Source organism: Falco punctatus, assembly GCF_963210335.1.
Source record: "Falco punctatus genome assembly, chromosome: 1".
NCBI classification, from domain to species: domain Eukaryota; kingdom Metazoa; phylum Chordata; class Aves; order Falconiformes; family Falconidae; genus Falco; species Falco punctatus.
In genome coordinates, this window is record NC_137580.1 from 55,034,686 (window position 1) to 55,061,492 (window position 26,807).

Sequence of the window (26,807 nt, forward strand, 5' to 3'; positions counted from 1 at the left end):
CTGTGCTCTGGCCCTTCCTCTTTGCTTAAGCAGACCCATTCCCTAGATCCAGTGGCTCTGCTGTGATAATCTTTCTGCTGCACAGCTGGCTCCTGTCCTTACGGTTGCAGTGGCCCTTGCTGGAGGCCTTTTAGGTTTATCCTTTTTATAGCCATCCATTTGTACAAATGTGTAACACCCAACTGCAGTTTGGGTGAGAATGCAGCAGTAAATTAGTAGGCTTCAAGGACTGTAGCTTCAATTTGGCAGTACAGGGCAATGCAAAGGTTTTATTTAATAATTTGTATGGTAGGTCCTTCATGAGGTCAATATATGGTCATTTTATTTTAATAATCTCTTATTTCTTTATGTAGCCACGCTCCAGTGCAGCAGCTATGTTTTTCAAGGGACCAGGGAAGGTGGTGATGGTAGCTATTTGCATGTAAGTTAAAAATAAATGTTTTGTTTATGCAAGTATAAAACGATTTATTTTTGTTATCCTGGAAATTAGAACCGTCTGTATTCAAGCTAAAGATAACTGTGTGTCTCTGTAACTGAAGTTAATAAATTTGTTTATTCATTATTGGCAGGAAAGATTTTAGGTAAATACATTCATCAATATGTAGAGATCAGGGAAAGAATATATCTCTGATCATAGAAGAGCAAATTTTTTGAAGTTGATCAGACTAAACAGTTTATTAAAGTGAAAACTGAAATCTTGAAGGACATGGAGAGGCAGGCATTTGAAGTTTTCCTTTTTTCTTGCTCCTTGCAAGGAAGCTTTTCATATGTTTTAAACAATCTTCCATATAACCAACAAAAAGAATTCACTTTTCTTTTTCTGCTGTTATTCAGCTCTTTTCCTCTCTAACTGAAAATGGGATATTTTAGGAGAGGTTTTTGCCTTTCACATGCCTTACAAGTTTGAATGAAACAAAACTAAACTAATGATCCAGATGTAAAGCAAATGAACAGAGACTATCTGGCATGAAATACATAGAAGTATATTAAGTTTTTCTCAGGAAATGATGACTAAAATTTACTTGCCATAAAACCTGTGAATTTTTCAAAAATCTTAGTGTGGCTTCTTTTTAGATTTCTAGGACGTCAAATCCCCCCACAAATTCGGAATTTGTAGGGGTGAAATAAAATATAAGCTGAGTGCCTGTTGTGTTATCTGAAGAGTTGAGGGCCCCACAGCTGAATTGTACCTTCAGATAAGCTGTTAACTCCCTTAATACAACATTGAGAAGAATAATACAAAAGTCAAGAGACTGTGCTCATGAATCTCATTCAATGTATTTTTCTTTCTGTGCTAAAGATGCACTATGCTGTGAGTTGGAAGAACTTGTAATTAACACAGGGAGTTTAAATTATGGTTTAGTGTTAAAACAGCCTTCCTTTCTTCTTGGGTTGTCCGCTAACTTATGCATTATTTATACTTCTTACCTGTAAGTTATGGTGATGCTTCACCATCTCATGAGGTAATGAGGTAATGAGACTAAATTAAAAATTGTAAAGCACATTCAGGTACGTGGGTGAACGGAGGTATAGAAAACAGTGCTACCTCTTGCTTGAAGGAGTGGATGTAGTTTCACAAAAATTCTTTAAGGATGACCTTGACAATGAATGTTACTTAATTAAGTGTATAGTTTTGTGTATATCAAGGGGCTGGACTCGTGCTTCCTCTAACTTTATAAATATAGTTTCTTGGCATGTGGTTGTCCAAAACTGCAGCTACAAGATGTTGTTAATACTTATTTATAACACGTAATTGCATTTGAATACTTCTTAAAATTGCCAATAAGCTAAATTGAAATATATTAAAAAAGGTAAAGGAGAATGTTACAATCCTCTGGTATGATTTTCTTTGCAACATGATTGTAACCTGGTAATGAATGTTTGAAGTGAGAATGTGGACTGGCATTTTAGTGCTGTTACCTTTCTCTGTACAACATAACACAGTGCTCACAGTCCAGTGAGCTTGTAGCCTAAAAAAGACTTGACAGGTCACCCTGGACATCTTAATGGAAAAATTCCATAGATAATTTTTCAGTGTAATCTAATGACAGCCTTGTCTTCCTGTCTGTTGTCTTATGTTTGTTTGAATTGCCCAAGCTGAGATTGAAGTGGGGAACCTTGCACTCCATCCAGCATATAGAATCCATATAGGAGTGAAAGGACTGAAGAACAAGAAAAGGAAATTTTTACGGCTTGTATTCTCCTGTTGAATAGGCAGTTAGTTGTTCTGAGTAGTGAATGTGATGGTAGTTTTCAGGAAGTGTAACGTATTGGAACTGCTTAGAAATTAACTAGTTTGCAAAAGTAAAGTGTATATTTTTACATATCAAGTTTAGTTGAAAGAGCTTTTCAACAGTAACCATGCAGAAAATCTGTATGTTGTATTTGCCTTTAATTATTAAATTGACACTTCGTTTCACTACTTGCCAGTAGGTGATGCATGATTGTACAGCACTTGTGGTTTTGCTGAGAATATTAAGGACCAGATATTCTGGCGTTTAGTTTATTTCTTTGCTTTGTTTTCAGAAATGGGTTGAACTTCTTCTTTAAGCTACTTGCTTGGGTTTACACGGGTTCTGCAAGTATGTTTTCAGAAGCCATACATTCTTTAGCAGACACATGTAACCAGGTGAGTATTTTTTTCCATTCTGCTTAAGTTAACGCTTGTAATAGTTTTTCAGGAATAAAGATAGATACTTAGAGTAGTTGTATTACACTTGAAAGCAAAAAAAAAAAAAAAAAGATAGATTCTGAAGTTTTTTTAGAAGTGAGCTGAAAGAGAATAGCTGTTGTAAGCAGACTTACACTTGGCTACTTCATAGATAAGTGGGACTTGAAACTAAGATGATGTACAAAGTATACCTCTTTCTTATTTTGGTTCATATTTCAAATACTTTTCCTGTTAGTTGTTGTAATAGAATGACAGACTTTGTTGCTTAGTCATCTCTTGTAGAATAATGAGAATATGACCATCTGTTTCTTTTTCTATTTCTAGACTGCCTTAGCAGCCTCTTACAGCACAAGTAGCCACATACCTGGCACATTTGCTTTGGGAGGTGGTATGGCAGACTCAGAGCTGGACAAGTAATATTAGTATGCAGGGACAAAATTAATGCTGGTTTTTCCACTATGTTCTTTAGCATGCTTGAGGCATACATTACAAGACCTTTAAATTTCTCCTCTCAATGGAGAAATAATCTTTCTTGTTGCAGTTTTTGGTATAGCAAGGCTTTGGAAACAAAAAAAACCACCTAAAAATGAGTGGCTGAAACCTTCCTGCAACTCACGCAAGGATTGCTTGGATAGCTTGTGCCTCATATAAAATGCAACAATCTTATGCATCTCCAATTTTAAAGAATGTATGGAACATTAGAGCAGACTTAATATCTTAAAAAGCATTATAACATAGTTTGGGATACCTTTTTGCTTCAGTTGTACCTGGTATGCTTCTCTGTCCAGAACGACTGATTTGAGGACTCACATTTTGTTTGCTATTTTTCTGTAAATGGGTTTACACAAACTTTCACCTATTCCAGCTGTAAAGTGAAGGGAAGGGTGCTACTCACTCAATTGATAATACTTAAATTTATGGGGAGGCAGCCTTAGTGTGTGATACTCATTTGGCCCGGTGTGTCAATTTATAGGTGAACCAAGTTTGATAGTGGCATTATTGACCACTTATGTGTGGAAGAGCTATTCTGGTTTTTAAATGTGAAAGTTAAATGTTCCACTGGAAATGCCTGGGGTTTTTGCTCAAATATTCGAGTATGTGGTTTTGGGAAAAAACACAGGAGAAACCTTGCTGCCTCAAAGCAGCTTGCTGCTGTGAAGACTGAAGTGTCTAAATTTTAATACTTGTTATTATGTTTCAATATTCATAGTCCTAAAACAAAGCACATGCTTCACAGAATTAAGGTGTAGATTTATAACTTACTGCATCAATACTGTAATACATCCTAATTAAATTTATGCCAAACAGGCCATTTAGAAATAAAAACCTCTTGCTATCTTACTTCAAAATAATTCTTTTCTACAGTTTGGAGAATACAAAGTTCACTACTGAAAGAAGCTGCAGTGTAAAATTATTGCTTTAAATGTAGAATGCCATCACCATAGTCTCAGTATAATTTCTTTTCAAGAGGGATTTATTTAAATAGCTGTGTTTCCTGAACAACTTCATTCCTTCACATTGAAGCAGATCAACAACACTTGTGATTGCATGTAATGTTCACTTTCAGTTGCAATTCTAAAATTATAATTAACAATAATTATATATATATCCACACACATACAGACACACACTATAGAAATACTTACATATAGGTATAATTAACAAATTTTTTTGGGTGGTAGATTTTGATGACGGATTTTGAGGATTATATTCCAGCTCTAATAAAGTATCAGTTACAAAGCATATGTGCAGATAAGCAAACTGCATCTGCCTTTATCTTTCAAGTTCAGTTGATAAAGGTTTCTAAATTTATTTATTTTTAATAACAAAGTTTTTTTTCCATTTGTCCTAATTAGGCATTGCTAGCTTTGGGCATCAGTCAGTCTGCAAGGACGCCAGACCCTAGTCATCCGTAAGCTTTTTGAGTAAATAATGATTTTGGTAATTATATAGAGGAGTAAGATCAGTTACTGTTTGTGTGTCATCTTGTTCTTTTTAATCTGACATTTCGTATAATTTCTGAAATGCATTGTTTCTGATTTTACAATAGATAAAATATGGAAAGAGATTTCTTCCAAACTGCAGGAGTTGCAGCTTCAGTGGCTTGATGCATGTTATATTTACTGTTTTTTTATTTTATTTTATTTTTCAGTGGTATGTTTTTTGATATGGTTTTAAGTTACATTACTTCTTCAAGTTATTTTGGACTCTTCTACCTCTTCCAGTGCATAGATTTACTTTGTTTTTAAGCACTGTTCACGTGAATGGCGAGATCTTTTAAAAACAAGAAATACTGCCCTTTTTCTGTTTTCAACAAAGTGCTTTTCTGCAAGGCAGCCATTTGTATCATAAGGAGATGTGTTTGACAAACTACTCTTTGTTTTTATCTGAGTAATAGGGATATTATTGACAAGTTCTTACAACTTATGAAAGTTAGAAGCTGTATTCTCTATGATACTTTCTTGGTATTGACCTGCTTTACACTTCACATGTTTGAGCAGTCATACTGTAAGCACTAGTTCGAAATACACCTAATGTACAGAATTAATTAAGCTTTTCTGCATTAAAAACTTCAGATAATTTGAAAAATATTTTAATCTTAAATTTGTCTAAATATTCATTGTATCTCCTTCCCCTCCCTCACTTTTTTCCCTTCTTCCTCAGTGTAGTCTTTTGTACTACTGGTTTTTCAGTATTGCTAAAGAAATGTATGGTTTCTAGTACCAGTTAATAAGAAAAAAAAAAAAAAAAGGGAATAAAGGTACACTCCTAAATATTGCCTTAGCTCTTCCCACTGTTTTTAAAAACTGCAAGCCTTGAATGTGTGTAGTTAGCTGAGCTGCTTAAAGGTGTCACAAGCTTTATTCCCTTTAAATTAGCATTTTAAAATATGTAGACTGGCTGGATATAAGGCTAAAGTTTTCATTTAGAAGTAGCATTTCAATAAAATGTAAAAGTGACATGACTATTGGTTTGATTTTTTTTTTTTTTTAACGGTAGTAAAACCCATAGTCTTTGCACAAGAGCTAATACAGCTGTGTAAATAGCTTGTTTAAAAATGAATTAGAAAGATATCTATGCTTGATGTCCTTGCATGTTCTAGGTACCCTTTTCCAAGTGGCTTTTCTTTTCCTTGGATTAGGTTGGATTTAGCAGCTTTGTTTTAGATAGATGTCCAGTCCTATGATGGTAATTTCAGACATGGAAAAACTTGTAGCTATGTTTGCAGAGATACAGAATCTTACTTTCCTAAATCACTTTCTTTGTTTTCATCTAGGTATGGTTTCACAAACATGCGCTATATTGCCTCCCTAATTAGTGGGGTGGGCATTTTCATGATGGGTGCAGGACTTTCTTGGTATCATGGGATCATAGGTTTACTCCATCCTCATCCTATAGAATCTCTTCTCTGGGTAAGCTAATCTTGTTTGGTATTGTATCTAACTCTGGTGACTTAATAGAAAGTAATGGCACAGTCTGAAATTCACTTCCTGAGTCAGTTTGAATCCCAGCACAATTAACTCAAACCATCCTTATTGAGAATGTTTTTAAGAAAAAGAATCATGTTAAACTATAGCTGAACTTCTAGCAAAATGAGCTGTTTTTTAAACCCTGCATCTTCCCTTCACATCTCCCAAGAGGTCCTCCTTTCCCACTTTACAATATATCGCACAATTCAAATATTGTTGGCTGCCTTCTGTTTAGGGACAGCTACACAGCGCAGTGGGTAATGAGATTCTGGCATGCTGCATTTGGATAGTCTATGGTGAAGAGATCTGTACAAATATGCATATAACATAATAATTGAGACTTTTTTTTTTTTCATACAGGCATACTGCATTTTAGCAGGGTCACTGGTATCTGAAGGAGGTATGCAGTTTCAAGAAACAGTTCTATTTATTTTTTTTAATGTCCAAGTGTACAATATGAGTAGTTACAGTAATAATTGGTCCTTGCTTACACAGTAGTTTTGCACTCTGTTGCACATACTTGTGTTGTAAACAAACAAAAAAGAAAAAGTGGGAAAAAATTATTATCTGTCTATATAATAAGAAGTTGAAGAACACATCACTTGGAAAGTATACGTAGAATTCCTTTTGGTATTAAACTGTCAGTGGATATAGCTGTTCTGATTTGTATGGGGGAGACAGGTAGAAAAGAAGGTAACTTTATGCTTTGTCATTATTCAAAGTATCAATAATTGGAGCTTTCTTGATGATCTTGTACTATGATATAAAGAAAAATTCCCCCTTTTCAAAATGGAAACAGGTCTTTTTGCTGCTAACCATTTTCAGTAACTACTTTGGTGTTGTTTCAGCTACCCTTCTTGTTGCTATAAATGAAATTCGCAGGAGTGCTCGAGCCAAGGGTCTGTCATTTTATCAATATGGTATGTGTCGTTATAGCAGTAAGGTATGTGATTATTTAAAACAGAATCTATTTACCAGTATTTGCATAAGGATCAAAACAGTTTTGTCTGTTTTTCCTTTCCCCTTGCTTTATTGATCTGCTTACTATTGTAATAAATACATTTGACAAATTCGATGAAAACCTGTTGATTTAAGTAACACTACTTAGATACTTCTACTAAACTACTTGCATTTTTCAGGATAAGTGCCCCTTTAATTTTTTCAAACATTTTAGGGAAGCTTCTGTAATTGGCACAGGGCTTGTTCCTTGTATTAATGAATGCTTCCAGAATTGTGTGCGTATGCAGAAATTGAGTTTACTCCTCTATACTCACAGAAATTTTTATTTTAAGTTGCTGATGTTAGTGTAGCTTAAGTACTGTGCATAATGTAGTAAAGTAAAGCTTTCCAAAGCAATGTAATTTTTGTTGTTGTATATGCAGTTGTGCAGAGTCGTGATCCTAGTACAAATGTGGTGTTACTGGAGGATGCTGCAGCAGTTCTGAGTGTGGCTGTAGCTGCTACCTGTATGGGTCTGACTTCTTTAACAGGTAAAATTCTGCCTCAAGCTGAGGCAATCAGGATGTGAATTTCTTCCTGTGCACGACATGAACACAGAGCATTTAGTTTATTTTGGTTGCCTTAAACACATATCTACTCTGATACTTGTACTGCGTAAGCTTCTAGAGGTTTATACTGTTATCTGATCTGATTTCTAGTAGTTTGATTTGAAAATACTTAAAAAGTTTGGGTTTTTTTCATGTCTGTTATTGATGGGGTTAAGCTTGAAAGAGGACATGCAGATGGGTCTGACTTTCTTTTGAGCGATTTTGTAATACAAACTAAGATATTTTTTACTAAAGGTATATTTATTGCAGTCAGTTAGATAAATCACTTTGTGCCATGGTGGGATTACATAATTTGAGTTTCATTGGTTGGTGTGCAGCTCCATGTGCATGTGGGGAGGATTTAAGGAAGCAGCCCTTTCCTTCCTTTTGATACATAGTGCTATTAACGTTATCTTTAGATTACAACAGCTGCTCCTGAACAGTGTGGCAAATGCAAGTGGTGCAGATAGGATGATCTATATGGCAGCTGATTCAAAGTCTCAATTTGCTGCACAGTTAAGCTTTCTAAAGAGGGAAGATTACTTAAAAAGGGACAAATAAGTATTGGCTTTGGCTTTTCAATTGTTTAACAAAATAAATATGGTAATTTTGTTGGGTTTTGGCTTTTAATGAGTTAATTGCAAGTTGCATTTTTTTATGTAGAAGTCAGTTCTCTAGTTTCCTTCATAAACTTAAAAATAGATTACCGTTTCTACAAATCTGAATATGCATGAGTACACGTTTAAAACCTACTGTATTCCAGAAATGGTTAATACTTCCAAATTTTTGAGTTACTGATGAAAGAACAGACTTTTGTGCTACTACTGTGTTTAGGTGTATATAATGCTATAATAATAAAGGTAATTCTGTACACATAAACCCAAATAGCTGACAAGAATTTACTCATTTATTAGTCCTGCACGTGACAGGAGGGACTGGAGACTTTATCTTAAGATAATTTATTTTCTTGCAGGTTCACCTTGTTCCTTGGTAGGAAAGAATTGCCAGTGCCTTAAAAAAAACACCCCCCCAACCCCACCCCCCAACCCCACCCCCAACCCCATCCAAAAATAAAAAATCCAACCAAAAAGCAAACCCCCAAACCGCCGCCCCCCCCCCCCCCCAACTATATACTCTTTTCAGTGTGATCTCTGATTATCTGCTATGTCTTAGAAATACTATGTGAAACTAATTTGATGTATCTTATTTAGGAAATCCTTATTATGACAGTGTGGGGTCTCTAGGTGTTGGAACTCTGTTAGGAACTGTGTCAGCATTTCTAATCTATACTAACACTGAAGCCCTGCTGGGACGATCCATTCAACCTGAACAACTGCAGCGACTCACCGAGTTACTGGAAAGTGATCCTGTAGTAAGGTGAGAATCTTTACAGCTCAATCTCTGCTAAGAACAGCAAAGAGCAAGAAAATAGCATTTGGAAAAAATAGTTCAAGCACTTTAAATGGGAGAAACCTGGTGAGATTGATTATTTTTAGGGTGGATTCATCTGAGATTGTAGAATTTGCTAACTTCTATTTCTGTGCTAAAAATTTCAGGAAGTGAATACTTGTACCTCTCAGATGTTCCACAGCTGAAATAAAATTGCAAATATCTTCTAACAGTTACATTAAAGGAGTTGACAATGACTTAATGAGAAAGCCATCACAAACAGAACTGTTTTCAAATGCATGAAATGCAACCACTTCTAAATGATACAGTAATGTTGCTTTTATAGTTTATTAGCACTTAAATATTTAAATTCTGTTACTGTTAATATTCAGTGTCTGGAATTCTGTAGCAGTTGGCAGTGAAGTGCTGCAGTAGTATTATGATGTAATAGATTCTGCATGTTAGATGCTTACAGAATGAACTTAATGCTAATTTCTTTTTCTTTGGAAATATGCAATTTGTAGTGAAATAGACTTATAGCTCACTGTAATTCTGAAATCTTGTTTAAATGCTTTTTAGGGAGCTATTTTAGCTTTAACCCTACTAACCTTGATTTAGAAGCAAAACCCCTCTTTGTTTTCTTCAAAATCTTTATTCGGGAATGTATTTCTGTGTAAATCAGCTGGAATATTTTAGTGCTTTTTTTATTTGTAGTCATTACTGAGCTCTGGAGGAAAAACCCCAAGCCCATTAGTTAGCACCAGAATAATAGAAAGAAATTAAGTACTGCATTATCTCAGTTGCAAGCAACAGGTCTGAATGACATACCTTTCATTCCAGAAGCTAAACCAGATTCCTGGTTTGGAATAGAATTGTGGTAGAATTTCCACGTGTCAGTAACTAAACTCTGCTTAAAGTATTTGTGGTGGCCCTGGATTAGTCTGAGTGTGGAGCATGTGTCAACAGTACTCTGTTAGAGTAGGTGAATTCATATGGTTATTGGTACTCAGCTTCTGTAGTTCTTTTTTCCAAAGTGCACAGGTGGCTTTTACTTGTCTCAGTCTGGAATCATAAAATTTCTTCTATCCCAAGCACCGTTTTATATTGTATTCCATTTTGTAGATGGCTGTAGCTTCTCAACAGAGCAGACTTAGCTTGTCTCCTTGCCGTAGATACTTTTTTGAAACAAGAAGTAACAACTTTAAAATAAAGTATGTGAAAAAAAACAAGTGCAGACTTGGTAAGAACCTGTGTGTTTCTCTTAAGGTTAGAAGCTGAAACATGTTTAGTTGCTTTTCATAACCTCATTTGCAGGACCTTCTTTCTGTGTGCACTTTGTCTCGAGTGATCTCTTTTCTTAGATCCATTATATTATCCAAAGAAATACTTTGATTTCTTGTAGTGCAGCCTTTGTTTTTGACCAAGTTCTTCTTGTAACAAGCTGGATATTTTGAGCTTGGTTAACTTACACCTTCTGATAAGACACCTGTTCTTCATCTCAGAATTCTCTGAAATGTAAATATATAATTAACCTTGCTTGTAACTAGGCATAATCTGGGGAAGAAGCTACTCTTAATTTTTTTTAATTATTCAAGCCATTGGTTAGTTTTTGGTTTGTTTTCAAATTTTTCCTGTGAAATGAGGAAGTCTTTTTAGCATCAAGTGTTTCATAGACTTGTAGAATCATTTAGGTTGGAAAGACCTTTGAAATCATCAAGTCTGTTAACCCAGGATTGTCAAGTCCACCACTAAATCATACTTCTAAGCACCACATCTACACATTTTTTGAACATTTCAGGGATGGTGATTCTACCACTTCCCTGGGCAGCCTGTTCCAATGCTTGATTGCCCTTTTAGTGAAGAAATTTTTCCTAATACCCAATCTAGACCTCCCCTGGTGTAACTTAAGGCTGTTTCCTCTTGTCCTGTTGCTTGTTACCTGGGAGAAGAGGCCTATTGCCACCTGCCTACAGCCTCCTTTCAGGTAGTTGTGGAGAGCAATAAGTTCTCCCCTGAGCCTCATCCTCTCCAGGCTAAACAACCCAGATTCCTTCAGCTGCTCATCATAAGACTTGTGCTCCAGACCCTTCACGAGCTTTGTTGCCCTTCTCTGGACATGCCTTTCTTCAAAAGGCTACTTGTACATTTTCATCAACAGCTTTGGGCTTGTAGGAGTTTCAGCATTTTCATCAACATTCAAACTCTTCCGTTTTCTTAAATGTAGTGTTGCAGTAGTATGCTCTACTCTTAGACTTTTCCTACTGGCACCAAATGTAAAAGAAAAAGCTCCTGAGTGCTGGTCTGCTTCTAAAGCTGTGACTAATATTTGCTCTTTTTACTTCAACCTTTCAGTTTTTTTAACTATCAAACTACCTGAGTTCTCAATGCAATCCTTTTTGCAGTTGCTGCTTCCCAGAACAGTCGTCCCTTGTTCTTTCATGGAGAGTTTTCAATCTTTATTTTCAGATGCATTCTGCCAAATATGTAGGAGAATTACTAGGGAATCATTTAGTATTCATCAGAAGGTATTCTAGATTCAAATTGACCAAAGGATCCAGAGGCTCTGATTTCAACTCCCCACTGCCCCTGTCACTGCTGCCACCACCACTTACTATTCCAGCAGCTGCTTGCCTGAGCGTTGTGTTCCACTGGCAATTATAAAGTATGTGATTTATCAGACAGTGCTAACTGCTGTCCTACTGAAATAATTAATCTCTGTGTTGTTGATCTTTTTTTTTCAGCTAAATCTTGAGGGTTTTTTGATTTTTTAAAAGTTTTTTTTTTTTTAACAGTGTTGTTTGACAGGACCTACATTCTCTAAAACCTTAATGACTGGAATTAATGCTCTTAATATATAATTTTTTTCTGCCACCTTTTTCACTATTTTTCCTTGGGTTGTCAGGTGAAGTTGTCTTTAGTTAAATGGATTGCCTCGTTTGCTGGTCTTAAATTGTGGCACAGTGGTGTTAATATAATCTGTTTTTTTTAATTCTCATCAGTGTTGCAGGGTGAAAAATATATTTGCCTTCACAGTTATTCTTCTTTTTGCTTTTGAATGCAAGTTATGGAGCCTGCTGAATTAGAAGCTTTTTTTCCCTTTTAAATATCCAATATGCTTCTCTGCTACTAATAGGGAAATGCTTTGTAGTAGTAATACATTGTTTTGCTTTTTTTAGACCAAGAAAACAATGGTTACTGTATGTTTCTGTCTGTTCTGTATCATCCGTAACAATTTTACCATTTCCATCTAGTAGCAGGCTTGTTTCCAGGTTATCCTTTGGTTTTGCTATACTTAAAAAAAGTTGGTTTGTATACTTCTGTCAGTTTGCTGGACTTCATAATTTCTTTTTTAGGCTCATGGCTGTTATTTATTTCCTCTTTCTTTTCATTTAGCTTGGTAACTTCTAGTGGTAGCCCTTACTTTGTTTATGATCCAGAATGGGCTTTCAGTGAGTTTCTCTCAGCTGAAAAATTATTTGATTTTATTTTTTGCTATACAAACATTCCATTCTTAATTCTCATTGCTACTTTTGGTGCCTAAATCTTTGTGTTCAGTTTAACTGAAGTGTTAGGCTTGATGCTAAAAGACTTCCTCATTTCACAGGAAAATTAGGCTTTCAGAACTGTGAAATAAAATATATGATGTGGTACAGACTGTCCTGATTCTGTTCTTATGGCATAAACTATTCTTAGTGACATTTTCATCTTCAATATTTACTTCATTGTAACAGCTATTGGGTAATTGTGCTACTGTTGTGCTGGAAAATCTGGCTGTCTGGTTTGGAGGAAAAAAAAATTATAACTGATGGCTCAAAACCAATAACTTGGTGCCCTCTGACAAATGTTTCTTTAATGTGAAATTTACTCTTTTCCCTAGATTGGATTGATGGTGTCTACTAGCCATCTAGAAGCTTCCATAAGTAAGCTTTGTAGCTTAAGTTTTAGCATACACATTTGTATTTTTGAATTATTAGTGATTTTCTCCTTCCGACTCACTGTCTTTATCTTTCCTGGACAGATTATAAGCAGTAAGGTAGACTTTTTTTCCTTCACATTTACAGAATATGCATCATTCCACTGAATTTTATCAGGTTACTACTTAATGAGAATCTCAAATACCTCTTATCTTCTTGCTTAGCTCTGATAGGCACTTGATATATCTTCAACATTTTTGAATCACATGGATACAAGTTCTCTGAATTCAATAACCCTCATTGAACTGCACCAGTTATCTTAAATACCCTCTTGTGTGAGGAGGTAGCTTGATGTCCTTTAGGTTACTCCAGTTAATACTGTTTTGATTTGGTAGCTTCCCACAGAAAGCTGTGTAAATTTGATTAGAGCTAGAAATTCTTTATGGCTACCACGAAGCTTTATAGTTCTTTTACTCTGCTTAAATGTTTACTAAGATGTATATTTTGGTGTATCTATATATATTTCATGGTGGTGTTTTTTTTTTTTTTTTTTTTTTTTTACTGTGCTTACCTGTCCTCTACCTGAGTATTACAAGAAACATTCCATAAACATTTCCTGTGACTGTTTATCTTAAATTTCTGTCTCTTGTTCTTTGTTGGCTGTTCACTCTATCAGGCTACTTTCAAAATACATGCCGTCTGCTTTCTTCCTGCACTGCCTGTGAAGTTAGTTTGGTTCTGATTTATAAACATTTAGATGAGAAGAAACATTTCTGGTTGGGAGGGGTAAATTTGCTTAAAACAAAGGACAAGCTAAATTTAAAGATGCTGTGAAATTGCACCACTTAGATGAACGGGGGGGGAAAAGGTTTACTACTTTCCATCAAGTCAGCTTTATTGGTGAATCTAAATTGTGTGTTAGAATTTATTGCATTTTTCTGTGTAATAAAACCAAAGTCTGTGGAATATTTACTTGCTTTGCTTTGGAAATGTCAAAAGAAAGAATTTAAAACATTTGAAACTTCTTGGCGATTTGTCCTGTATTTTAGTTTCCACTTTTTTCTGGTCTTGATGGAAAAAATATGGAAACTTACTCTGCAGTGGCAATTTTAAATTATACTTGGCTTTAAAGATAACTAAGTTTGTTACTCTAGGTTTTTTTCTAATAAGATTATTTTAATGTTTTATTTTATATTTATTTCACTGTTGAAATATACCACAGTATGTCTGGGTTGTGAGTTTACCTCATACCTTATTAGAGCACTTTTTGTTTATTACCCATGTTCATGCATCATGGAGTTTATCTAACAAACCAGAACAAAACTATGCTATGGAAAACCAGGAGTTTTCAAAGGACCAAAATATAAACATATTGCAACATTCATGTTCTAGTATCTATTAGGAACCTTTAAATAAACACATTTCAGCATTTACAGACAGCTGTGCTGTGATTAATCATGATCAGTAACTGAGTACAGTCAAAAATGTGTTCCAAACACAGTATCTGTAACTTTTTCTTACATCAAGTGTTACTTTGAATAAAAAATTCTCCAGAAGGTCATGCCTTTACAAATTGTAATTATCTAGGAAAGGACACTTCTGTAATTGCAGTGTGTGCTTTCAGTAGTTGACAGTAGTTATTGTTCTTTTACTTCAGAATTGATGGTACTTAAAGATTGTTAAATAGGGTCAGTATATGCTTAAAACTTTGCAGTAGCAAATAAGTTGAACTTAGAAGTTTAACTCAAGAATAGGGAAGTTCTCACTTTCTAATGTAGGGTTTTTTTTAAAATACTATTAGTCTAGTTCTGAATCTGTGATGCTTCTTGTGGTCTGTCTTTTATTGCAGCAAACTGTGTATGGATGTGTTAGTGTAGCAGATAACTATAGAAATAGCATAACCAGTTAAATAAAAATCAGTATTTAATGGAAGAGTGTGGTGGCAAAATAAGGATATGTTAGTCAAAGGCAGTGGCCTTTTAAAAGGATCATTTTACTGTGACAATATTGTTAATATCAGAAGTCAAACTAGCTAGTTGTTTGGTTTATGTTGTTATACATTTTCTTTAAAAATTATGTGTTTCAGAGCAATTCATGATGTTAAAGCTACAGACATGGGAATGAGCAAAGTGAGATTCAAGGCAGAAGTAGACTTTGATGGACGGGTTGTTACTCGTTCTTACCTGGAAAAACAAGACATTGAACAGCTGCTACAAGTATGTTTTTTTTTTTTTTAAAAAAAGATTTTGTAACATCCAGTATTTGATATTTACTTTGCAATTTCAAGTATGTCTAAACCCAAGATTTTCAAGTAGGTGTGATATGTTCCGCTTCTTCATTTTGAAGGATTGCAGATGTTTTTATTTTGTGTTACTGTGTTAAATATCTGTATATGAAATCCTATTATGTGCTGCTGAAACAGAGCCACTTCTGAGCTGAGGAGGGCAGATGTTTTTTAATTCAAGTTTTTGTTAGAAAATACAGACTTGTCCAAAATAATTTTGATGAGAACATATTTATTCCAATAATATTTTATTGAATTACAAGAACTCTAGTTAAAACTGGAAGCCTGTCACCTGAGAATAAGCATCTGTTTTGGCAGAGCCATTCGCCTTGGGTGCTGAAGATGCAGTGTTACGGTTTACAGATTCTGCCATTCAAACTAGGCTTGAATATGGATTGCTGGCATCACATGTCATAGCATTTTGACAGCGTTTAACAATTAACCACCCTTAAGTAAGTGTCTGTCTCTGATTTCAGTGTCCTTCAGAGTAGCTTTTCTTAATCCCTCTCCTCCATATAGAAATACAAAACTGCTTTCAGCTGGGTTCTACGCAGCAAAGCTATGAAGTATGAAGTAAAGAATAATTTATCTGAATTACAAGGAGTTTTAAGTAGGCAAAACATTTGCTTGCTTACCCGCTTTCACCAATAACTTGCTTATATATTTTGCCACCCTTTCAAAGTGAAAACTAGATATCAGATATCTGCATTTTATGTCTGTCTATTAAATATGACTTAGAAGTTATCTAAGTTTACATTTAAATTACTGCAAGTTTTGAAACTATTAATTTCCCAGTTATTTTTAAAAAGTACTGCCTTTTAATGTCATAATAAGAATGTATATATGTTATGTAGTGCAGTAAGTGATCTGTTCATGTGTCGAGTTTGTTTAATATATTTTGAGAGGAAGAATGCCATCAGCTTGGTACAACTGCGGCACTGCAGGTTTGCTTAGTTTTATATTAGAGTCTTGGTGGCTTTGCTGTCGCAGCTTAGTGGCTACTTTTCAAAGGCTTTGTTAGCTTTTGTCCTTTACCCACTGTTCCCTTTGGTGACTGCGTACAACCTTCACTGGGTCTTCCAATTAATGTTGTGGGGAAAGTTCTTTCTGATTGTCTCTAGTCTTGCAACTGTTTCTTACACAGGTCATTGTAGTTTCATGTAGTAACCTTGTGTCAGCTATAAAACCCTTGCTGAAGAATGGCCTCTTTCAGCAGGACTCAGCCACCTGAAGTCAAGGGCAGACATAGCACTTGCCTTTTGATCTATAGTTTTTCAAACAACTAGTTCATTCAACTAGCATTTGTATCAACGTTACTCTTTCTAAAGTTGTGAAATATTTGTTGAAATACTGTCATTCAGATTAATCTGGTTTCTTTTTCTTGTGAGACTTGCTGTGATCGTTGCCATAGGTTATTGTGGTTGGAATATCTTCTAAGCACATTATTCCTCTTCAGTTGAGAGTAATGGCAGGGGTAGAAATTAACGTTGTGTTGTAGCGGTATACACAAGAAGAATTAGCAATTTAATAATTACGCTTATCTGTTAGCAATAACTGACTTGTCCTAAATGTACCACAACTGGTATCACCTAAACTATGGCTGAGATACTGCAGGGCAAATGGCTTCTGGCCAACTTGGTGTGAGACCTCTAAGGAAAGCTTATGACAAGGCTGTAATGTAAAACCTGCTTTGATGCTACTGATTGATGTTTGTGGTTTTTTTGGAGGGAAGGGCATAGCATCCTGTCGTCTTTAACCTCATTCCTGCAGTCTTATATGCTATGGATCTCCTAGTCTCAGTTCCTATCGACTACTTTCAAGTTTTTTAATATCATGGAAGCTGTATTTACAGCAGCACTCATAGTAATCCTTGCGGATTTTCAGATGAGTTGGTAATGTGATGCCCAGAGTAAGCAGTGTAACGGAATAGTAAGAACATTAAGAAAATCAGGAAAAAATACACAGGGGTACCCTGCTCTGCCTTGCTGTGAGCAAGGGATACCCCAGAAACTTCTAGGAAATGAAAGAAATTCTCTAAACTTACTTGGAAAGTCAAGCAGGAAATCCATTAAAGATACAAGAAGGTTTTGTATCAAGTGCAGGTGTAAGCCAGCTGTTTCATTGAATAGATACTACTCTTCTGTGTCTTTGAGACATAAGAACAGATGATATTTTGAAAGGAAATCTGAAAAGTGTTTGGGTTTTTTTGTTTGGTTTTCCCCACTAGAAATGTGTCAGGACCCTCTGTAGTGTTACTCCTTTCTTTTCTTTTCTTCATCAAAATGTCTTAAATTTGATTTCTTCCTAGGAAATTCAACAAGTGAAAACCCTTGAAGAATTAGAAGCCTTCATGCTTAAGCATGGCGAGAATATCATTGACACACTGGGAGCTGAAGTAGACAGACTTGAGAAGGACCTGAAGGTAAAATTTAACTGCTTATTAGGGAGCGCTTATTCTGTGCTACATTTTAAACAGTGTCACTGCATCTACTTTTTGGGATTTTGGTTATAAGTATGGGAGAGGGAAGAGGTTGATAATCCTAATGATAGTATCATTAACTAAGTTCTCACCAGCAGCAAACCCTTACTTTGCCATTGATCCATTTGTTATGTATTTTGTTCAGTTTAGAACAATATTTTTTTGTGAAATAAGACCCAATTGTGTCTTTGTTACTGTATTCTCAGAATATCAGGTTATTTACAGGCTGTTGAATTATGTTTTGGTTGTAAAGCACCAAATTTCAATTACTAATTTTTTTTTTAAATCTCGTATTTAGCATTATATCAAGTGTATGTGTGCGGTGAGGGCTTTAGTCAACATTTTTTGTTCCTGTTGAAGCAGTACAGTGTTTACTTCATTTATAAACCTGTCATAACTTTCTTATAATTACTTCTTTTTTCCCATTCTGCTATTTAAATATTCTTTGGTTGATGCAACAAAGGATTGTTTCCATTTTTAATTTTGTAAAATATTGTGACTGTTAATCTTACCTTTTCTGACATGAATACAGATCTATAAGTATACTCACTGCCAGGCAAATACAGTCCTGTCATGATGGCCTTTTCTGGTCATGAGACACTGCTCAACAGCATGTCTGTCCTTGCTTATTATATTTGATAAATACTCTAGTTTTAATTTCTGTTCCTAGACTGGCACTTTTTAAAAACCAAAATACTATTTTTTGAGTTTAATTGCCCTAGCAGATCCAGTTCTTCATGGTTTTCAAGGGGCAGGTTCATGAGTAATTATTCTATAAACACGAATACTGTTTCTTGGTATAGGCAGCGACTTTAGTGATTGTGTTGCTGTTGAACATGCTTTACTAAATACGCTAGTCACGTTCACGTGCTGGATGATTTTGAAGTCACTGACTTTGATTAAACCTCTCATGGATTATACAGTTCATGTAATGATAACATATTTCTACAGTATCAGAAAATGCATATTTTTTAATAGCAACAGTATTTTGAATCTCTATAAATAGCTTCAATGACATAGAACAAATTGTCAGCAATCTTACCCATTATTCAGGGAAGTATCTGTTAAAACTTTCTTAAGTTTTTATATAAAACTCTCCAAATAAACATATATATATATGTGCATCTCATTTTAACAGCCTTTTAAAAATTGAGAGCTTCTTTATAATGCGTAAGAACCAGTTTATTTGTGATGTTGAAAAGTATTCATCAAATAAAAAGATGACTTGGCCTTCAAAAAATTGCTTATACTATGGGCAATGTTTGTTGAAGTTATTCCTCATTTTTAAAGAGCTCCCTATGTTAAAATGTGTTAAAATAGTCCCTATGTTACCAGAAAAGGGGATTTGTTATCCAGTTGCCAGCATCATACCAGGAATACATTACTTGTATCCATGTGCAAAAATGTGTTTGAATATTTTGAATTTTTAATTTATTTATTTTATTTCAGCAACGAAATCCTGATGTTCGTCATGTGGATTTGGAGATATTATAGACTTGGCAGAAGAAATCTTCAGGTTGATACCATTTTGGAAAGAAGTCATGTAAAGGGCTGAAAAGTTTCTGAAATTGCAGTGACCTCAGCATCATACCTCGCTTACTTTTGCTGTAGGCTTCCTGGACTGTTAGCACTGCTTCTGTTTCTGGAAAAGCACTAGACTTGCAGACAAAGATTTCCATGGCAAAATCAGTTTTAAAAAACTACTTGACTTAAATTCCACAGGAGAGTCTGTCAGGGTATATTTACTGCAATTCAGAACTTAAGACTTGAGGGTTAGTTAGGCAGATATAGCTGCCTGAAAATATACAACACAGTTTTTCCATTTGTGTCCCTTTGCAGTCAGTTTGCACTTCTTTAGTTTCTTTCAAGATATCATTAAAGGTTCTTGAGAGATATTAAGATTAGCTAGGAAGAGTTTGTTCCAGTGGAACCTGCCAACCTTAAACTAATTGTAGTATTTCAACTGTGTGATTCTTTCACAGGTTTTCTTTTCTATGAGATAATTTCTTTCAAACAGGCACTGGCCTTCTCTCCAAGTACGATGACCTGGAAACCTGCTTTTTGCCACTGTTGTGATTACCAACCACACTTAGAAAAATAAGGGTTTTCTCCTCAGTGGAGTTAGCTGGATGTGGTTAGCCAGAGTATGTTAAGTTACTGTGAAGAAATTACCATGTAGAGATTTCAGTGAACTTCCTCTGTTTAAATTTTGTTCTTTTTTTCCCTACTTGGATGCTTGTTCTCTTATTTGTAAGTATCTGCAGATGTAATCTGGGAGATATTTATGGTAGTGCTTATTAAAAGTGAACTGGCATTTTTGGCTTTTTATACTTTTAATAGGCTGTGTTGCCACTTACAGTCTTTGCTAGAAGGCGTAAGAGATGTAGTTGGAAGTTACAATAGTAAAATTATTAGAACTATTTATATTTAAACAAATGAATACATTGTATTCTTAATTTATTTACATCTAGACATGATCTGTTATTTGAATTCTAAACTGCTTACTTTGTGCTCTTTAAGAATTGGCCTTGCTTGTTTGGGAAAGTAAAGTAGTTCTATCAGTGGTCCTCAACAATCCCGAGTAAGAGTTTATGACTTTGAAATGTGCAATTCTCGTGCTGTATATAATCAGCCTCAAGGCTTTCTGAAATAGGCACCCAAGTTATACCAGATTCTTTGAGACCCAGCCTTTATTAAATAGGCCATGAGTACTGGTCATGGAAGTTGAAATATAAGTGAAATAACTGCATATAAATAACTGAGGAAAATCCTTTATGCACTTTAACGTATGTCAGTAAAATGAGAATTGCTCGTGGGTGAGAGGTAGTAATAAGACAGTCTTAGTGACTCAGTTGCTGAGTAAATGACTGACTTGCTGAAAGAAGAAGTGTTGATAGGAAACACCAGTCTTCAAAAATCAGTTTAAGATTAAATTGTAGGTACTGCAGCAAATGGTAATTGTGGAGACCAATATGTCCAGTTTGACTAAAAGCTTTTTAGGGTTTTTATACTAAGTGTCACTCACCAGTGAATGATGAGAATTTAAAATAGCCTGCCTTTTGACAACTGCAAAGCACTTCACATGCTGGTCATTTTAAGTAGAAAAACATTCCAGAGTTTAGTTACAGATGGGACTTCACATACAGTAGTTGTGGGTGAAGGGGTCTTTTTAGTACCATTGTCCGTAAGCCCTATTCACAGGTGACTTCTTTATAGCATATGAGGTTATTATGGCTAATCCAAAAGAAAGCTTACTTTTATCTGGTTTTCTCCTATTGTAGAGCTAGGTAGTATATTTAAGCCTGATGATTTGAAATGCAGTTTAAAAGTAATTTGGAAGTAGACTGTATCAAATAAATAAGGCATATTTTAGCGCATTATAAAGCATTTACCTTTCTCCTCACCCTTCCATGCAAACCTCATCTCAAAGTATGCGCTCTGCTGATCTTAGTCTTATTCATGAAGAGCACTGGAATCTGATAATGCATAACCTTTTTCCTTCTTCCTAGAATATTTATATGGTATTTGAATTTGAATAAAAACTTTAATAAACTTGTTATTCCACAACTCTTAAAAACCAGAAGAGAAGTAAAACTGAGAAAATGTTCTACTCGGGAGGTTAGTGGAGACAGCCAGTGTGATCCTAAGTGGTTTGTATGCTGGAGTTATTAACGAGTGAGTAGCGTTGGTCTGCACTTTGCAGTTGCATATTTGAGGTTAGTAAATGTTACAGCAATACTAAAGTGTTCCCATACCTTGTTTAAGAGGAGGTGTGAGTTTATGTTCTTACAGGGCATTTGCTCCAAAAGTCTACTAAAATGTTTTTCTCGTTCATCAGAGATTAATTCGAATGGAATCTGATTTCCTTATGAGTCAGACGCATACCCATCCACACATCTTTTGTATTGCAAGATAAAATTCAGATCCTTGTCTCGCAGTTACCTTACTGATGATAGCATCACAATATGTTAAATTTAAGGAACTGGAAGTTGGATGTTTTTGGGTGCACAACAGTTGCGTAGTTTGAGGACCCAGTTCCATTTTTAAAAACAACCAGGATGGTGATGTACCACAAAAAGGCAGGCAGACTGGTTTTGGCAGTACCTTGTAAGTTTACATGTCTTGCAGATGTATGAAAATACCAATTCATTGAGCCTGAAAGATTGGAAAGGAAAAGTAATTCCAAGCTGTTACATTTTAATATACGTTACAATTTGCAGATTGTTTTAACCGTTTTGACATTTTTACTGCGCTTTTTTCTTAACTGTCTTTATGGTCTAAAACTTGAGGTGACGTGGGTCCACTACTTAGTTTACTTTTGCTTTAAGTGTTTTTGGGGAAAATACTTAGCTGATAGAGTGATACATGATAGAATCCTCAGAATTAAAGAGAACTTACGAAGTGTGGATGAGTGGATTTTTTTTCTTTATCACAAATGCAATTACATAATAATTTTTTAGATTGAGTTGAAAGAAAAGGAGTAAGGATTTAGCACTCACTAAAATAAAGTTAACAAAGTTATAGTCTAGGATTTTATTCAAGATGTGGTCTTTTAAAATTTATTTTTGTATACTGACCTTGCAGGTTCTATTTTTTCAAATTGTGTTCAAAGTACTACGGCCCTCGGCTTTGTGAAAGATTGCTTATGTGTTGCGCAGTGTCTCATAATTCTGTAAAATTTGTGTGTTTGAAAAAATATCTTCATGTTCCAATATACTGAGTGATTTTAATGTATTTTAAATCAAAGCTGGCTGGACATTAATAATATGTGCTTTCCTGTAGAATTCATTTTTCTATAAAAGATAAAATTCTGAGGTGATTATCTTTCCCCCATGAATCAATTTCAAGTCTAAATTATTTCTTTTATACACTGGAGTTCAGTATTTGATGTGGTCCCCCTCTATCCCTCCACTTCCTAAAGCAGTTGTTAAGTATTTACCACTAAAATATGCTTCAATGGGCGACTATTACAGAGACTGCTGTGTTTTCTGCCCTAGAAGTAGCAGGGATTTGGGCAACGGGAGAATATAGGTTTTAAGGACAAGTTGCATTCTTCATCTTCTGTGACTCATTCTCAGACTGAAGGTTTTTTAGACTCTGCTTTTCTCCTTCCTTGAATTCCCACACAGATTTTATTATTTTTTTTCTGCTTTTAGAGGAGGAAGCTGTTACGAGTGTCTTAAGTTTTAAATAGCAGGGCTAGACGCTACTTTTGGTCTCTGGAATTTGTACTGTGCTTGTTCATTGATAGTTGACAACAGTGATTGCTGTTTTGAAAACTACAGATTGCGTTCGCCAAAACTACCAGAGTTCTCTGATTCTGGCAGGTGCGGTTTTTATTGAGGGATTTTTACTGGCTCCATTTTGATAAGGGGGAGTACGGGGAAGAATTTTAAGTATGTTTTTTGTGTCTAGTAGTACACTGATTGCAGTTCTGTGTTCTCCTTAGTTGTTATCGTTTTAGCTGTTTTATCTTTTTTCTGTAACAAACTAAAAAGTATGCGTTATGGGAGGTACCTCTACTAAGGATGAGTGCATCAAATACACGCTTCCTGCAAAGGGTTTTTAGGCTTTTGTGTATTGAAAGTGTGGCAATTTTTGAAAATTTCAGTTAAGTAATCCTTGTTCTAAAGTTGACCTAGATGTGTTTCTTACAAAAGCATCCACAGAAGCATATTGTTCAAGATTTGAAATACAAGTATTTCATTTTATGGTCATATGTACTTTTAAGGCATTTTGGCTTGGTAGAATAGAACAATTGATTAATATTGACTCCTGCACAAAAATTGAACTTCTGTGCATGCCTAAAGGCTTACATTGTAGAAATGAACATAAAATAACAATTTGGTTTCTTTTTTTCCCTTCTAGCTTAAGTATTGTGCTGCTTCTATTCTTGCTGTCAGCTCTGAACAGAGTACAACTAACCTCTCATGCAGTTTACTTGCTTAATGTAAATGAGAAGTTGAGGTGTATCAAAAAGATACTTTTGTAGAGGGGTTACGAGGGTTAAATAATTAATTTTTCCTTTCTTGTTAGTGAGAAGCAAATATTTCAGATCAAAAGTAGACTATATCTTTATTACAAACGGAAAGAAATAGGAATCCAGACTTCTAAAGGACATGCACTTCAGAAATCTTTGCTTTGAGGAAAATAAAATGTGCCAGGAACTCTTTTAAGTGGTTGTATGGACTACAGAAACAGCACTCAATCAGGCTTTGCTGAAGCAAAAGAAAGGAAACAGTAACAAAGTGTGTGGTAAAAAGAAAAAGAATACAAGGAAGGGAAAAAACTAAGGTGTTGAGCGCTTGGGAATAGGAACAGATGAACACAATCTGAAAAATTGTCCAGAAATAAGAAATTATGATTGGAGAGAAGGACGGTAAAATAATATTTCATTAGAATGCATAAAACTATGTAGTATGACATTCTAGCAATATTCAGATAGGTGGGTGATTCCTCCCTCCCACCCCTAGCAAAAAATATCATCTCTCAACCCCCCCCCCAAAGAAAATGAGTGCCTCTGTTTAACTGTTTCTTAATAAGGTATTGAGTCTCACAGGTATAAATCTATTTGCCCTCTGAAAACTGTCTTATTGCTAAGGGCAATGGTATAATCTCAGTCTGGAGTTCTGTTGGTGAGGTACGTATTTGGTGAGTGGAGGGTGAGTAATTGTGATTGTGGGAATGGGAGCTGGACTAAATTAAAGAGAAAACGAATAGTTTCTTTCAGCCAGAAAAAGATTGAAGCGCCATACTGAAGATGCTACAGAAAAGGAAAAAAAAAGGTGCAGTTTCTAAGTTCCACCGAATTCTTGCAGTGGACTGTAATCATTGGTGAATATGTTACTATTTTTCAAGTTGCATATTTTTCTGTGGATAACGGAGACTTACAGTTAAATCATCACATTCTGAAAAGGAGTTAAAACATTCAAAATGTAATGTGAAAAGGATGTGTGTTTTTAAAATACCATAGACATACTGCAACGGATTATAGTAGGTAGGCAGAAAACTGTTGTTCTATCCTATATCACATGAGGCTTTTGAGGACAATTTCTTTTTTCTATGTAAACCAAAGCCACCAATTACAATAAAAGGTCTTGGTTACTTTCTGTAGTGTTACACTAACAGTAAGCCTGGTCAAATTTTTGTATTGCCAGCATTCGTAGTGCTGTTACAGAGAGGAGGTGTCTGTTAAAATAGTGGAGTACAGTTCCACACTCTAGGATATGTTTGATTTCTGTATTTAGACTATTTAAAAATTTTGAGGTTGTGATCCACTGCTTCAAATCTGAAGACAGAAGAAAAAATATGCAATGTTGTATAAATGATGTACTATAAAGTTTTTTTTGTAAGTTTATCTTCAAATTAAAGATGCTGAAGAACTATGTGACAAGAAACATTTGGAAAGCATTTTGGCTATTGCCAAAATTGTATTAAATCTGAAAGTCAGTGGTGAGGACTGTCACTAGGGTAGAACTTTCAAAGAGCAATCACAAAGCTGAAACATGTTTTTCCACGCAGCCTTTTAATTGAGTGTGTTCCCCCAGCCATGCTTTTTGGTGTACAGGCTTTTTCATTCTGTGTCTTGGTTACTTCATATTAGTTTGGGGAAGTAATTTTGATTGGTGAGGTGTAGGCATCTAGATATTTCTCTGCATATGTTCCTTCTTTTGTAATACTTGAATTCGGTACATCCTGTAAAATGTCTGGAAGTTGTAATTACCCAGTAAAAATGTTACATAGCTGGTAAAGGTTGTGTTCTGTTAATTTAAGCAATTTGATACATATTGTAAAGGTAAGCGGTAACACTGGCTTTAAGCAGTTGATAATTTGCTACGATTCTGAATTCAAAATGCATGTAACAGTATTTTATGGATGCAAAACAAAGGTTGTTATATCCATCTGTTTGTATTAGTTATTCAGTTTGCCTTTGTGATGGTGACAGTACATACACACTCTTAAATAGCATGTACTCAGAACGTGAGCAACCTGCCTAGGATAGCCAAGCTGTATTTGTTAATCGTTCGTACCTAACTGGCACCTGTGCCTTTCATCCTGTTCGTCCCCAGAGAGCGCATCTCCTTCCCTAGTACCGAGTAAGCTCTTTCTGCCTGGCTCGGAGGCCGTGCTGCTGCTGTCTCCAGTTCGGACTGATCCGATCCAGGTCTAAGGGTGACCTGAAGAAAAGTAGTAAGACAGATGGGTCGCATGTCTGTGTACAGTCAAGGGTATGGAGAATTTCTTGAAGAAGATGGGTTTGTGTGTTAGACGTACACAGTAACTGTAGTTTGACAGTCCCGGCAAAGCTGTCCAAGCCTTTTAAGAAAAAGCTAGGTATCACTCACTTGAAATTAGTCATCTTGGAAAGGATTTAATGTACTGTCTGGTTCATTCAAGTGTCACTTTTTATCAGTAATACTGATGAAAACTGGTGATTTATCCAGTTTGGAAAGAACTATTTCAATTGGGCTAAAAAAAAATCTGTATGTGGTTGGAAGGAAGAGACAAAAATGCAACAAGCCTGGACGATAAAGTGGAGAACTTGGAAAACGGTGGAGTTTTTTTGTCTGTATGGTATCAGATATCAGAAATAAGGTGGTCAAGCAACATATTTCAGGAAAGATTTTGGATATACAGCATATGTCTTGATTGCTAAAGATGTTTCGTTTCATAGTTAAGAGGTTAAGAAACTCCCTTTCTCAAGGGATTTTCTTGCAGAGACACCGGACAGTAATGTGTGGTGGTCAGTTCCTAAAAGGCTGCAAGTCAAACACTCAGCTCCCACATTCAGCAACGTTGTTTTTGGGTAATGTAACCATTGCCAATAGTTTTTGTTTGAGTTTTGTGTTTTCCTGTGGGTTTTTTTGAGTGGGTTTTTTTGTTTGTTTGTTTGGGATTTTTTGTTGTTGTTTATTTTGTTTATTAAATGAACTAAATGGCACAAAATCTGCCTGAGCAGGGGAGTGACAGACTTCAGGGCCTTGTCTGTTTGAGGTGAAGTCTAAATATTGGACTGTTTTTTGGGCTGTTTCAATAACCAGGTGGATGGGCTC

General features: G+C 35.4%; 1 protein-coding gene across 2 annotated transcripts in view; it reads left to right on the forward strand.

The window, feature by feature from the left end:
- The window catches only part of SLC30A9 (solute carrier family 30 member 9), a 38,467-nt gene extending 13,609 nt beyond the window's left edge, over window positions 1-24,858 (forward strand). The window contains exons 8-18 of one of the 2 annotated variants that reach the window (XM_080398770.1): window positions 354-421; window positions 2,527-2,629; window positions 4,528-4,583; window positions 5,949-6,084; window positions 6,502-6,541; window positions 6,990-7,061; window positions 7,524-7,631; window positions 8,900-9,065; window positions 15,078-15,207; window positions 17,584-17,697; window positions 19,204-24,858. In XM_080398770.1, coding sequence (XP_080254896.1) covers window positions 354-421; window positions 2,527-2,629; window positions 4,528-4,583; window positions 5,949-6,084; window positions 6,502-6,541; window positions 6,990-7,061; window positions 7,524-7,631; window positions 8,900-9,065; window positions 15,078-15,207; window positions 17,584-17,697; window positions 19,204-19,248 — 1,038 coding nt within the window. In that variant the 3' untranslated portion in view covers window positions 19,249-24,858. Of the gene's footprint in view, window positions 1-353; window positions 422-2,526; window positions 2,630-4,527; window positions 4,584-5,948; window positions 6,085-6,501; window positions 6,542-6,989; window positions 7,062-7,523; window positions 7,632-8,899; window positions 9,066-15,077; window positions 15,208-15,593; window positions 15,728-17,583; window positions 17,698-19,203 lie in introns of those variants that run through there. The other variant, XM_080398769.1, reaches the window with a different exon arrangement.
- Window positions 24,859-26,807: the final 1,949 nt, after the last annotated feature.